Source organism: Catharus ustulatus, chromosome 22 (assembly GCF_009819885.2).
Source record: "Catharus ustulatus isolate bCatUst1 chromosome 22, bCatUst1.pri.v2, whole genome shotgun sequence".
Classification (NCBI taxonomy): domain Eukaryota; kingdom Metazoa; phylum Chordata; class Aves; order Passeriformes; family Turdidae; genus Catharus; species Catharus ustulatus.
Genome location: NC_046242.1, coordinates 4470879 through 4484177, shown reverse-complemented (window position 1 = coordinate 4484177; position 13299 = coordinate 4470879). Strand labels below are relative to the sequence as shown.

The 13299-nt window shown below is 63.5% G+C and overlaps 2 protein-coding genes across 2 annotated transcripts; both read right to left on the bottom strand.

Moving 5' to 3' along the window:
• Positions 1–328: 328 nt before the first annotated feature.
• SPAG5 (sperm associated antigen 5) lies at positions 329–9204 on the bottom strand. The gene is made up of 23 exons (XM_042779906.1): positions 9106–9204; positions 8803–8904; positions 6359–8604; positions 6083–6275; positions 5484–5559; positions 5271–5392; positions 4872–4991; positions 4590–4682; positions 4308–4442; positions 4107–4200; positions 3931–4024; positions 3764–3845; positions 3195–3328; positions 2752–2917; positions 2426–2600; positions 2245–2316; positions 1983–2106; positions 1591–1702; positions 1307–1387; positions 1080–1223; positions 855–929; positions 588–668; positions 329–506 (listed from the first exon to the last, which is right to left on the bottom strand). The coding sequence occupies exons 1-23, from the start codon at positions 9127–9129 to the stop codon at positions 399–401; spliced, it is 4653 nt and encodes a 1550-aa protein (XP_042635840.1). The 5' UTR covers positions 9130–9204; the 3' UTR covers positions 329–398.
• A 418-nt stretch (positions 9205–9622) lies between these two features.
• On the bottom strand, positions 9623–13170 carry RSKR (ribosomal protein S6 kinase related). The gene is made up of 12 exons (XM_033078470.1): positions 13108–13170; positions 12816–13019; positions 12088–12171; positions 11941–12009; positions 11711–11780; positions 10958–11065; positions 10774–10814; positions 10651–10678; positions 10457–10546; positions 10296–10384; positions 10116–10226; positions 9623–10025 (listed from the first exon to the last, which is right to left on the bottom strand). Exons 1-12 carry the CDS (start codon positions 13162–13164, stop codon positions 9804–9806), a joined length of 1173 nt encoding a protein of 390 aa, XP_032934361.1. The 5' UTR covers positions 13165–13170; the 3' UTR covers positions 9623–9803.
• Positions 13171–13299: the final 129 nt, after the last annotated feature.

The window sequence follows — 13299 nt, the reverse complement described above, 5'->3', positions numbered from 1 at the left end:
TGCAGGATCCGACGAGCCCCTGCAGAGCAGGGCACAGAGGGAATCTAGGGCAGGAGGAGGAGCGGGGAGCAGGGGAGGGAGGCTGGCTCAGCCCGGACACTCCGGCTGCTGCCGGGGCCGCAGGGTGGGAGCCTGGGGAACGCGGTCCCTGATTGAGAGCAAGCACTGGCAGAGAGCAGGGGACATGTCCCCCGCCAAGGAGAGGCCCTGGGGTGGCAGGGAGCTGTGCCCACAGCCCCGTGACGGAACAGGAGCAACCAGCACAGGCTGGACAAGTTGTCCCCACCCACAACACCAGGAGCTTCCTGAATGCACACAGCAGGCGGGGTAAAAGCCAACACAACTTTATTCAATAAATAATTACAACATTAACAACAGGAAAGGTTTCAGGCTACAGGCTATAGCGGCTCAGCAGCTTCCTTGCTGGCTGGCTTCAGGCCTAGGTTGCGCAGCAGGTTCTGGAGCTCCTGGCAACCCAGAGCCACCTCAGGGGCGGCCAACAGGACCTGGGGACAGAAGCAGCGATAGTGATTGGGTTGGTGGTGTTGCAGTCACAGCCAGGGTGAGCAATGAACCGTAAGTCTCACCTCTTTTATCTTCTCCTGCATCTCCTCCTGGGTCCTCAGCACTTTCTGGGTACGATGGAGTTTCATCTCCAGCCCTCGGACCTGTGGTGGTGGAAGATGCCTGTCAGGATTCTGCTCCAAACTTGGGCAGGGACCAGCCCAGAAGGGAGAGGGGACCCCTGCCCATGTCAGGAGTGTTGGAACTAGGTGGCCTTTATGGTCTCTTCCAACCCAAACCATTCTGATTCTACAACTGGAGCCAGGGCAGCCCCTTGGGGCTCCCCATACCTGCTCCAGGTACTTGTCAGTGAGCCGTTTGTTCTCATTTTCTTTTTCCACGAGCATCAGCCTCAGTTTATCCACCTGCAAAAGGAGCAAGCCCTGCTGAAATCCCTGTGGGGAAAAGCTCTGGAATGAGGGATGGGGTGTGAGGAGGAAGGTCTGAAGAGGTCTCCTTGTCCACAACAGGGTTACATGAGGAGCCCTCACAGCCCTGCAGCTCCCCGGCCGCACCTCCCGCCGCAGCATGACCCGCTCCTGGACGTAGGCTGTGTCCACCTGGTGCTCCTTGTTCCTCATCTCCTCCCACAGCACCTTGGCCTCTGTCTCTGCACGCTGAAGCAAGCACTTCAGCTGGGAGACTTCTGCCTTCAGTCTCTACAGGGAAAAAGGGATGCTGAGAGGGGTTCTGTGGCTGGCAGCCCCCCGGGGTGCTGCCCACCCGTGCCCCCATCACACACCGTGACTTCCCCACTCTTGTCGATGAATTGCAACATCTTCTCTTCCTGCTGTTTCACCGCATCCTGCAGCTCCTTCTCATTCTGACAGGGAGGAAGAAGTGGGGTCAGGGCAGTGCCCAGCCCTGGCCACCCCCAGCACCCCAGAGCAGGTTTTCTCATGTTGGAGGAGGTCAGACAAGCCAGGAGCACCCATGGGGCATCACCAGATTTCTCCATGTCCTAGATCAGCGCCCGTCCCAGTTCGGCTGTGCCCTGGGGTGAGCGCTGGCCCACTTCTGCCTCACCTCGAGCTTGGTCCTCAGCGCCTTGTTCAGCTTGGCAATGGTGGCAGCCTGGGCATCCACCTTCTCCTGGCTCTCAGCTGTCAGTGTCTCCAGTCGCAGCTGCAGGTCAGAGCTGGGAGAGGACAGTGGTGGGGAGTGGGTGAAGATCGCAGCCAAGCACAGCACCAGGTACTAAACCCCCTCTTGGGCATGCCCCTGGGCCCATAGTGAGAGAAGACACCTGGTCCAGCCCAGCCAGCAGGAAAAAGCCCATCTAGCCATGACAGGAGAGGTCTAATCTGGGTCTAAGCTGGGGCAAGAGGCAGACCCAGGCAGGCTGCCTGCAGGAAGGGCCATACCCAGGACAGTGATACCCCTGCCTAACCCTTGACATGAACCCACACTGAACTCACATCTCTGTCTGCAGTGCCCTGAACTCGCTCTGCTCCAGTTCCTGGATGCGGGAGCTCAGCATGGCAAGGTTGGAGACCACAGCTCTCAGCTCCTTCACACTCTCCACCAGAGCGTCCTCAGGCTCTGCAGGCAGGAAAGAGTCTCATGAGCAACACAGCGGGAACATCAGCCCCAGGGCACACAAAGGAAGGCGTGCCTGCTCCCTCTGCACAGCCCAACAGCTTCAGAGCAGGGTCCCAGCCAAGGTGACAGCCCCAATACCTGTTTGCTTTGGCACAGATCCAAGTTTGTCCTTGGCAACTGTACTCCCACTTCTGGTAGTTTCATTGGCACCTGCAAGAGAAGGTAGTGGCTGTGCCCAACCCTGCACATCCCCCAGCATGGGAGGGAGAAACCCCCATCGTGGGCCTCCCCATAACCCAGAGAGGATATACCAGCTCACCTTTGCCTGCCACGGCTTTCAGGACGCTGCCCACAAAGGAGCTGCTGGCGTGGTGCGGGGTGCGGCACACCGGGGTGCGGAAGGCTGGGGTCCAGGCACGGCGTGGGGTCTGCCAGCCCGGGGTCCGGGGGCCTGGGGTCCAGGCTTTGTTTCTTGATGGAGCATCGTTATCATCCTGCAGAGGAGAAGGAGAGTACAGCACTGGAGTGCAGTTTGTGACTGCCCCAGCAAGCACAGGGTCTCAAAGCCATGCCATGAAGAGCCACAGGTGTGTGACCGTCTCCTGGGCCATCCTGTCATCCTTGTCCCCAGCACAGGGCTCCTACCTGCTCTTCCAGAGCAGCCTTGAGGCAGTCAGCGAGCTCCTGCAACCGCATCTTGCTCTCCATAATGTCCGTGGAGCACCAAGAAACTTTGTTCCTCTTTGTCTGCAAGCTGAGGAGCTCGGCCTTGGTGCTGTCCAGCTCCTTGCTGAGGGCAGCCTGCTCTTCCCTGTGGGATGGCATCAGCCTCAGCAGGAGCAGCATTTCCCTTCCTCAGTGTGGGATGGGGACACGCCTGCCTCTCACCAGCAATGGTGCAAATCTCACAGATTTTGGCAGCTTGCCTCGAGATGGGATCTGCTGGCCTTCCCCACAGCCTCTCCCACCCACCTCGACCACCACACTTGGCTGTGACCATGATCAAAACGTCCCCTCTGACACCCCAGAAAGGGTTTGGTGTCCCAAAACTTGAGGGGTTGGAGTGGAGCTGGTGCATGGGGCAGTACCGCAGGTGTTGGTGGGAATCCATCAGCTCCTCGTGCTGCAGGACCTGCTCCTGCAGCGTGGCCATCGTGGAGTTCAGTCTGGCCTCCACCTCCTCCAGCTGCTTGCGGCACATTTGGTTCTCCTGATCCAGGAACTGTAAGAGGGTGGGGAGACACAGCCGTGAGCAGCCAAAGCAGAGACCAGAGGGGTCTCATCAGCACCTCCAGCACAGACCCTCCCATGCCTCAGGGTGCTGTTTCTAATCAGGGGCAGCTTTATCCCAGCAGCCCAAACCCTACCAACCAGTTTACTGGGGACATAAGACAGGCTGAGGGACAGCTCCATGCCTGCAGGGGAAAATTATCTCCAAGAAAATTATCTCCAAGAGCTGCCCAGCCCCCTCCCTGGGAATCCCTGCCGGGCAGGATGAAAAGCTGCGCTACGTGCGGGATGTCAACCGCCCTCACAAGTTCATCCCCCTCCGTAGGAGGGCTAATCCCGCTGCTGGCCATCTGCCAGCCTTCCCGGAGAGGCTGTGATGGGGGGGCAGCAGCGTGTGACAGCTCAGGCAAGGTCAGGCAGCTCCTACCTCCCGGCACTCGGTGGCCTCCCGCAGCTCCTGACACAGCTCCTTGCACTCCTGCTGCAGGGAGTTCCTCTCCTGCGCCAGCCTGAGGGGACAGGATGGGATCAGGGGGTGCTGTTTTGGGGGTCCAGAGGTGGGATGGGGCTCAGGACATCAGGGCTCAAACTCACTGGGCCATCTCCTCCCACTGCTTCTCATTCTCCTGCTGCAGCGCATCCCGCTCCTGCTCCGTGCTGGCCAGCTTTATTGTCACGGAGCTCAGGTCTGCGAGGGACAGAGTCGTCATCCAGGGGGGACACGGGCATGGGGATGGGGCAGCTCCAGCCCCCATGTCGCCCACCCCTACCTTTGCCCAGGCGTGAGTTGGCCACTGTCAGCTTCTCCAGCTGAGCCTCAGCATTCTGCAGGGTCACCAAGGTCTTCTCCAGCTGGCAGGATACCTGTGGAGACACAGTGCTTACTCTGGCATGCTCTTCCCCATGGGGTGTTCTCACACCAATGGGGTGCCTCAGACACCTCATTGCACTGAGAGGAGGCATCCCTGTACCTCCTCTTTGGCTTGAAGAGCTTCCTCTGCTCGTTCCCGTGTGGCAGCCAGCTCCTCCAGGCAGCTCCGCAGCTTGCCAGGCACATGCTCGAACAGGGCACGGGACTGGAACACCAGGGCCCTCATCTGCTCCCGCTGGGAAGGGAGACAGCACCAGGCAGAGCTCAGCATGGCACTGCCATGGCACTGGTGGCACTGTCCTGCTGTGTGACCTGGGACAGGTCATGGCACAGAGCACTGGCAGGGCAGCAAGGGGCTGAGCCCCCACAGGACACCCCTCACCTCCTCATCCAGGGCTCTCCTTTCCTTCTCCAGATTTTCAAAGGTGACATCTAAGAACTCCCGGAAAGACTGCGCCTCAGCAGACAGGGATGCCTGTAGGGTAGGAGGGATGAGTCAGCACTGCTGTGGTAGAAAAACCGTATTTAATGGCCATGAAGGGAGGCAAGTACCAGCCTTGAGGGCAAATTTGCAGCAGCTTCCCAGCAGCAGCACCAGGAAACCTCTGGTACACCCAAGCCCTTCCAGCCCCTGCTGCAGTGGGGGTAGCACCACACTCAGTACCTGCAGGTTCATGGCATGGTCCAGCAATGTGCTCAGCTCTTGCTGGGAGGCCAGGCTCTGGTCACGGGCACTGATCTCAGCACTGGCATGGGCAAAGAAAGCCTCCAGGAAGAGATATTCCTGCAGAGGAGAGGATGCTGCTCCAGCTATGCTGTTGCACATGAGGAAACTCCCAGGAGCCATCCCTGATCAGCCTAGGACTTCTGCTTCCAGGGGGACACAGAACGTGCCAAAAAAACATCCAGAGAGCATCATCACACAGCACTTCTTGCTTTTCACATTGGGATTTTCTTCTCCTGGGAGATCCTCATCCCCAGAGATGGGTAGAGATGCAGATGCCCCACCAAAGGCAGGAGGACAGCTGAGACTACCTCGATCCCACAAGAGCTGTCCCATTACCTGGTCCTTGGCTCGTAGGGCTTCATCCACTCGCTGCCTGATGGCATCCCGCTCTTCCAGACAGCTCTGCACCTTGGAGGATACCAGAGTCCTCTCCTGCCCCTGCTGTGGAGGGTGACAGCACCATGAGGGACCAGGAACAGCTGCTGTGTGTGCCAACAGGTCTCCCAAAACCCAGGGGAAAGGGAAAGCAGAGGGATGTGCAGGAGCTCATCTGCTCATCCTGCAAGCTCCGAAAAGCGGCATCCGCCAGGCCCCAGAACAGGAGACTCTGGCTGCTCCAGGTGCTCTGGGGAAGGGACAAGGACATTGGTGCTACAGCAGCTGGCACAGGCAGCGCCTGGCACACACGTGTGTGCCCTGTGTGGCTGAGATATGGCACACTCATCGCCAGTGACAGCCAATGGGCATCCACCTCCAGCTCCCACTGCACAGCCTCTGTTTTCCTCCACAGCTTGAGGTGGTGCTGCCAGTAGATTTCCTCTTCCATCCACCAGTGCAGAGGGTGCTTTGCACCAGCCCTGCACCACGCTGGGGCCAGTGAGAGCTGGTCAGCCATGACACCTCCCCTCCTCCCCCCACGTGCACCAGGGACATTTCACCCCATGAGGGTTCAAATCCAGCAGACTCAGCGGGCTGATCTGGGCGCGATAATGCAGCAGCGGGCGCGTGATGCCGTGATGCAGCAGCCGCGCTTTACTTCCACTCCACCAACCCAGACAGGGTCACCGTCTTGCCAGGGGCACAAGGACACTGTCACAGCACCGAGGCTGCAGGGGACAGGGTGACATCACCTCAGAGAGAACTCTTACCCCTTCAAGGTGGATGGCGTCCGTCTGTGTGAGCGCATCCCTCTGTTTGGCCGGTCCCACGCCAGGCCGCAGCCGCTGGCTCTGCTGCCAGTCACGCAGCTGCAGCGAGAGGGCTTCGATGATGATGAGGGTGCTCTCCAGCCTCCCCTCCAGCTCTGCCCGCGGCAGGGTCTTCAGCTGCTCCCGGGGACAGCTGGGGACAAAGAGAAGGGCTTAGGGCAAGGATAGCCCACAGGTGCCACAGCCCCATGCAGGAGGACATGTCCTTATACTTACTGCCAGAGCAGGGAGTCTGTTTCCACAGCACTGTCCTTGGCACAGGGGATGCTTTCCCTGGATGTGTTCATGCTCCTCTCCCACATGTCCCGAGGTGTCATGAAGGTGCCGGTGGCCATGGTGGGCACCGGGGTCATGCTGGTCCCAAAGGCTGTGGTGGGCACTGGTGTCGTGCTGGTACCAGCGACTGCAGTGGGCACAGGAGTTGTGCTGGTGCCAGTGGCCACAGTAGCCACAGGGGTCATGCTGGTGCCAGTGGCCATGATGGGCACAGGAGTTGTGCTGGTGCCAGTGGCCATGGTGGGCACAGGGGTTTTGCTGGTGCCAGTGGCCACGGTGGCCACAGGGGTTGTGCTGGTGCCAGTGGCCACGGTGGCCACAGGGGTTGTGCTGGTGCCAGTGGCCACGGGGGTGACACTGCTCTTGGTGTCCTGCTGCAGCTTGATGAGGGGGAGGCTGTGCCTCAGGGATTCCACCAGGAATGAGCTGTTGAGGGTCTTCTCCAACCACACCAGCGGCAACATCCAGGACACAGCACCCAGGGTTGATTCAGGCGAGGTGACACGGGTGAGAGTGGCTTCTGATCCAGCAGGCTCCAACCCACTCGTCTCAATGGGAGGGAGGCCAGGTGGGCTCTGTTCTGGGGGGACAGGGGCAGGGAACTTGGCTCCCTCAGGGGTGCCTTGGCAATGCAGAGGATCAGCACTCCCATTTGCAGATGGGGGCTCGGAGGCCAGAAGGCTGCAGGAAAAATCTGGAGGTGCTGCTCGCCACCCGTGGAAAGGAGCTTTCTGCGGAGTGGAGCTGGTGCCAGGGGGCCCTGGGGTGCAGGAGGCTGTGCTGGCGTTGCCAGGGGACCCAGAGCTGCAGGGGGGTAGAGCAGAGCTGCCTGGAGAGTTTTGGTTGCAAGACACTGAGACAATAATGTTGGGGAGCCCTGGGGCAGTGCTGCCAGGGGATTCCAGGGTGCAGGGCCCCAGGACAAGGCTGCACATGGTGCTGCCAGGGGACTCCAGAGTGCCAGCCACTGGGATGGTGCTGCACAGGGGAACTGGCACAGGGCTTCTGGAGGGCTCTGGGGTGCTGGACACTGGGATGGAGCTGCACAGGGCAACTGGAATGATGCTGCTGGAGGGCTCTGGGGTGCTGGGCACTGGGATGGAGCTGCACACAGAGGCTGGCATGGTGCTGCTGGAGGGCTCTGGGATAGAGCTGCACACAGAGGCTGGCACGATGCTTCTGGAGGGCTCCGAAATGCTGGGCACCGGGATAGAGTTGCACACAGAGGTTGGCATGGTGCTGCTGGCTGGCTCTGGGGTGCTGGACACTGGAATGGAGCTGCACACAGAGGCTGGCACGGGGCTGTTGGGGGGCTCTCGGGTGCTGGGCACTGGGACAGAGCTGCACACAGAGGCTGGCACGCTGGTGCTGGGGGGCTCAGGGGTGCTGGGCACCGGGATAGAGCTGCACACAGAGGCTGGCACGATGCTACTGGAGGGCTCTTGTGTGCTGGACACTGGAATGGAGCTGCACACAGAGGCTGGCACAATGCTACTGGAGGGCTCTTGTGTGCTGGACACTGGAATGGAGCTGTACACAGAGGCTGGCACGGTGCTGCTGGGGGGCTCTGGGGTGCTGGACACTGGGATAGAGTTGCACACAGAGGCTGGCACGCTGGTGCTGGGGGGCTCTCGTGTGCTGGACACTGGAATGGAGCTGCACACAGAGGCTGGCACAATGCTGCTGGGGGGCTCTGGGGTGCTGGGCACCGGGATAGAGCTGCACAAAGAGGCTGGCATGGTGTTGCTGGGTGGTTCTGGTGTGCTGGGCACCGGAATGGAGTTACACACAGAGGCTGGCATGGTGGTGCTGGGCCCCAGGACTGGACTGCACAGAAGGGCTGGCATGGTATTGTCAGGGACCTCTGGCGTGCTGGACACTGGGATAGGATTGCTAGGGGCCTCTGGGCTGGTGTTGCTGGAGGTCTCCAAGGCATCAGGAATAAGGGTGGTATTGCTGGGGGCCTCAGAGGCACCAGGCTTAAGGACAGGAGTCCTGAAGGCCCGGGGGGAGGTCATGGGGGTCTCCAAAGTGGTGCCGCTGGGGAATTCCAGGGTGCACGGCGTTGGGGTGCTGCTGGGGGGGCCCAGGGTAGCACTTCGCGGGGGTCCTGGGGTGCGAGGCACCGCGGTGACGCTGCTGCGGGGGCCCCGGGCACAGGACACTGGGGTGCCGCAGTCATGGTCCTACGGGACATTTTAGGGGGAAAGGTGCGTCAGGGCAGCCCTGCCCTTCTCGCCTGCACCCCGTTTTCCTCAGTCTACCCATCTCCCTAAAGCAGGAAATCCTCCCATTGCGCCAGCACCATCTACTCCCCCAGCATTCCCGGTTCCGGTACACCGCAGCCCTCTCCGTCACCCGTTCGGCATCCCCCGCACACTGACCTTGAGCCGCAGCCGGCGGAGCAGGGGGGTCAGGCTGGTCCGGTCGGCGTTCGACTGCAGCTGCAGCTCCTGCAGCGGGGTGCGCCGGGGCCGCTTCTGCGCCTGGGGGGAACCGGGGGATCACCGGCGGCAGCACCGGCGGCTCCCCCCCACCACACACACACACACACATACCCACGGACACACACACAGATACCGGGAGCGCTGCGGACCGCACCGGACCCGCCGTTCCCTCGGGGACCCTCCCCAGGGCTGGCCCCACCGGAACACCCAAACCGAGCCCCAGCTCCGGCCCGCACTCACGGCGGGAGTCTTGACGCGCTGCATGGCCCGGGAATGCTCCCGGTCCCGCTCCGGTGTCGATCTCGGTCGCGATTAGGGCTGGCTGTGGGCCCGCGGGGTTGGGTTGGGTTTGATTGGGTTGGTTCGGTCTCGGTGCCGGTTCCCGGCCCGGCCCCGCCGCCTCCCGCTCTCCGCCGGTTTGAAAACCACGCGCGGCTCTGATTGGCTGCGCCGCGCGCGCGTCACCCCGCGGAGCGACCGTTGGGGCGGGGCCACGGCCGGCGGGGGGCGGGGAGATGGGCGTGGTTCCCTCTGTTGGCCACGCCCCCACGCGCAGCGCCGGTGAACGGACAGACGGATGGACGGAAAGATGGGCAGGCGGATTCGGCTCCTCCCGCATCACCGGCCCCGGGAAAACCACCCCACGCGGCCCCCCAGACCTGCCCCAACCCCGCCCCGAGGGAGAGGGGTGGGTCCAGCCCCGCGCTCCCGCCGCGGTGGTCCCGCTTTCCCCCCCACGAGTCAGGGCAGCACCGCAGCAGTGCCCGCGGCTCTCGGGTTTATTGCTCCCGCGGGGAGAGGTACAGAGTCGAGGTACCCGGGGATGAGACTGGGGGATACCCGGTAACCCCTTGGGGGACCCGGCCCAGCAGGGTCCGACCCGCTGCCGGGGTAGGGGGATGTCCCTGAGCGATGCCGAGGGTCGCAGCCGTGGTGGCTCAGCCAGGCCAGGGCCGGTCCGGCGGGGCGGCGAGGTCGTAGTCAAAATCGGCGAAAGTGGCGGGGTCGGGTGGGGGCTGCTCGGGGGATCGCGGGGCCACTGCCACCACCACCGGGTCCTTCTGCAGCAGGTCAGCGTCGAAGGCCACCCCGCGGAAGAAGGGGTGGCCCTGGAAGTGGTGGAGGTAGCGTAGGCGGTACAGGGGATTGTGGCACAGCAGCTGCAGACAGAGAGGGGACAGTGAGAATGGAAATCCCAGCATCCAGCCCGGGGGCCAGTGGGGACCCCAAAATCCAGGCAGGAGGGTTACCTCGGCGAGCAGCCTGGCCAGCTCGGGGCTGAACTCGGGTGGGCTCTCGTAGCTGCTCTCTTTGACACGTTCCAGCATGGCCACATGGTCCCCCGCTGGAGCCACAGGGAACTGGGGGAGCACAGAGTGAATTCAGGGTCTCCTTGAGATGTCCCTGTCCCCGCACCTGGTGGTCCTTACCTTGCCACTGGCCAGGGCAAAGAGCAGGACTCCCAAGGACCACCAGTCAGCTGCGTGGCTGTAGGGCCCCCCACTCAGCACTTCTGGGGCTGTGGGGAAACTGGGTGAGCCCCTGAGGGTCTGTGCCCCCCAGCACAGCCCCCCAGCACAGCCCCCCTTACCCATGTACTGCAGGGTGCCACAGATTGTGTGGGCTCGCTCGCCCCACTGCAGGTACCGGGAGAGGCCGAAATCGGTGAGCTTGAGGTGCCCTGTGGGGCCAGATTCCACGTGGGAACTCATAGAGAGGGTGTCCCCATTGACAGGGTGTCCCCACAGATGGGGTGTCCCCAAGGCAGTGCCACCAGGCTCTTACCTCTCTCATCCAGGAGGATGTTCTCCATCTGAAATGAAACAGGCACTGAGGTGGCCTCTCCATGCTGGGGGTTCAGAGACCCCCCCACCCCATCCTCCAGCCCCCAGCCCCACTGCCACCCACCTTGACATCTCTGTGCATGATGCCCAGGTCGTGGAGGTACACTGGGGACAAGACAGAGCCATCAGTGCCGTGTGTCACCTCCCAGCACAGTGCTCACTGCCACACCTGGGGGTGGCTGACCCTGCCTGCAGGTCTCTGCTGGTGGGGACAGTGGTGGCTGTCCCCAGCGTGGAGGGTCACTCACCCAGCACCAGCACCAGTTCGGCGGCGAACAGGCGGACGGTGGCCTCAGCCAAGCAGCCGGCCGTGCGCCACAGCGCGTGCAGGTCCCCGGTGCTGCAGTAGGTGCACACTGCCGGGACAGGTGACATGCCTTACTGACTGGGCTGGCACGAGGGACACTGGGGTGGCACGGGCACAGGGGAGCAGAGGGGTCACTGTGGCCATGCACCGAGGTAGGGGAAGTGCTGGGGTTATAAAGGCAGCAAGGTGGCACAAGCACCTGGACCACACTGGCACCAAGGTGGCACAAGCACCAGTATGGGCACCAGGTTACGTACTGAGGTGACGTAGGCATGAGTAAGGTGGCATGGGAACATGCGAGTGACATCAGCACCAGAGCCCTGTGGGCACTGTGAAGCACACAAGCACCTGGGACCGCATGAGGCACCAAAGTGATGTGGTCCTTGGGGGTCACACAGACACGGGGGACACACAAACTGCAGGGGCTGAGGTGACACAGCCAGCAGGGCCAGGCAGGCACCAGCGCTGGGCTGCTTTGTCCACTCCCACACCGGTCCCTTCCCCGCTGTGGCTTGTCCCCATCGCCGTCCCCGGGGCGGGAGGTGGGAGCCGGCAGCCGAAGCTCCCGGAGCCCCGCGGGGCAGCGGCGGTGCGGGGGGAGCGCGCGCGTGTGCGGGGACACGTGTGCGGGCGGCGGGGACACGTGCGCGGGCAGGGGGGGCCGGGGCGAGCCCGCGGGCAGATGGTCACTCACTGATGAAGAGGTGGCGCTGGCCCTGCCAGCTGTCCCCCAGCCCGTGGACAAACGGGTGCCTGACCTGTCTCTGGGGACACAAAAGCGCAGAGAGTGAGCGGCCCCCGGGGTAGGGGGCACGAGGGGGTTGGGGACCCCGGTTCTGCCATCTTCCATCCGCAGCTCCCACGGCCTCCTGATGTCCCCTAAACCCCTTCAGGGGCTGGGGTCCCTCCTGAGCCCCCCCTCACCTGGATGCTGACTTCTTCTTTGCACTGTTTGAGGGTGTCACGGCGCAGCACCTCCACTTTGGGCACAACCTGGGGGGGCGAGGCACTGTCAAGGGGGGGGACAAGGGCAGGGGGGGACACCCACGGGTCCCAGGGGCCAGCACCCACCTTCACGGCGCAGACCTTCTCCCGCCCGCAGTCCAGCACTTTGAGGATGGTCCCGAAGGAGCCTTTGGCCACAAAGCCCAGGATCTGAGGGGAGGAACAGGGCTGATCACGCCATGGAGACGGATTTGGGGTGCTCAGGCTGGGGGTCCTGCATGGGGTGAGGTGAGGGGCACAGAGCACCCAAAGTGGACGCAGGGGACACATCGGGACCTGGAGGACCCAGTAGGAACCCCAGCGGGATTCACGGGGACCCAGTACGGGACACGGGGGACTGGGACACGGGGACCCCAACGCGGCAGCGGTGGATTTTGACAGAATGCACAGGACCCCCGGGAGTACAAGCGGGACCTCGGTGGGATGCCACGCTCCGGGGGTGTGCAGAGGAACCCCGGTAGAACACACCGAGACCCGACACGGGCACACGGCGGGGACAGAAGGGGACACGGTAGAACGGCCGGAGACGGCGGTGGGATGCGCAGGGACCCGGCAGAGCGTGCGAGGAGAGGTCGGTAAGGCAGTCGGCGATGCCGGGATGGCGGCACGGGATGCACGGACGGCACGGGAGGATGCTCAGGGCGCTGGGGAACCCCGGTAGAGACGTGCAGGAACCCCGGTAGGACGAGCAGGGACACAGTAAAGGGTGCGAGGGGCGGGATGCACGGGCAGGACGCGCCCGGGGGAGGACGATCGGGGACCCCGTTCGGAGGGTGGGGGCTCCGGGACGGCACCTTGAGCTGCTGCTGGCGGGCGGAGGGGCGGACGGGGAACTCCGGCAGGAACAACGAGACGAGCTGCGGCAGCGGCCACCCGGGCAGCGGCGGCTCCTCGGCGGGGCCCCGCGGGGCCAAGGCGAGCCCCGGTACCGGCACCGGTACCGGCACCGACCCTGCTCGGCTCAACAGCGCCCGCACCCACGACCCTACGGAGCGGCCCTGCGGAACCGGGGACAGCGTCAGCGAGGGCACCCCGGGGCAGGAGATGCCCGGGGGGGATCCCTGGGGCTGATGCCGCCGCACGCACCTGGGGGGGCCGCACCGGAGCCGGGGCCGGGCCGGGGCCGCTGCTCGTAGCTCCCATCGCGGCGCCGCCCGGCCGCGCCCCGGGCCCGGTCCCCGGTAATCGCCGCCTTACATAACCCCGCCGCCCCGCCCCGCCCCGCCCGCCGCGACCACCCCCCGCCCCGGGGCTCGGCGGCGGGGCTGCCCCTTGCAC

Bases quoted from the DNA above. Each gene is read 5' to 3' on its own strand.
- SPAG5 (XM_042779906.1), bottom strand. From the start codon at position 9,129: ATGCAGCGCGTCAAGACTCCCGCC. The intron at 4,683-4,871 runs GTACTGAGTGTG...CCTACCCTACAG, and splicing joins ACCATGCCATGAACCTGCAG to GCATCCCTGTCTGCTGAGGC. The intron at 2,107-2,244 runs GTATTGGGGCTG...TCCTGCCTGCAG, and splicing joins ATCTGTGCCAAAGCAAACAG to AGCCTGAGGACGCTCTGGTG.
- RSKR (XM_033078470.1), bottom strand. From the start codon at position 13,164: ATGGGAGCTACGAGCAGCGGCCCCGGCCCGGCCCCGGCTCCGGTGCGG. The intron at 11,066-11,710 runs GTGAGTGACCAT...CTGTCCCGGCAG, and splicing joins CCAGCGCCACCTCTTCATCA to TGTGCACCTACTGCAGCACC. The intron at 10,547-10,650 runs GTAAGAGCCTGG...CTGGCCCCACAG, and splicing joins CATCCTCCTGGATGAGAGAG to GGCACCTCAAGCTCACCGAT.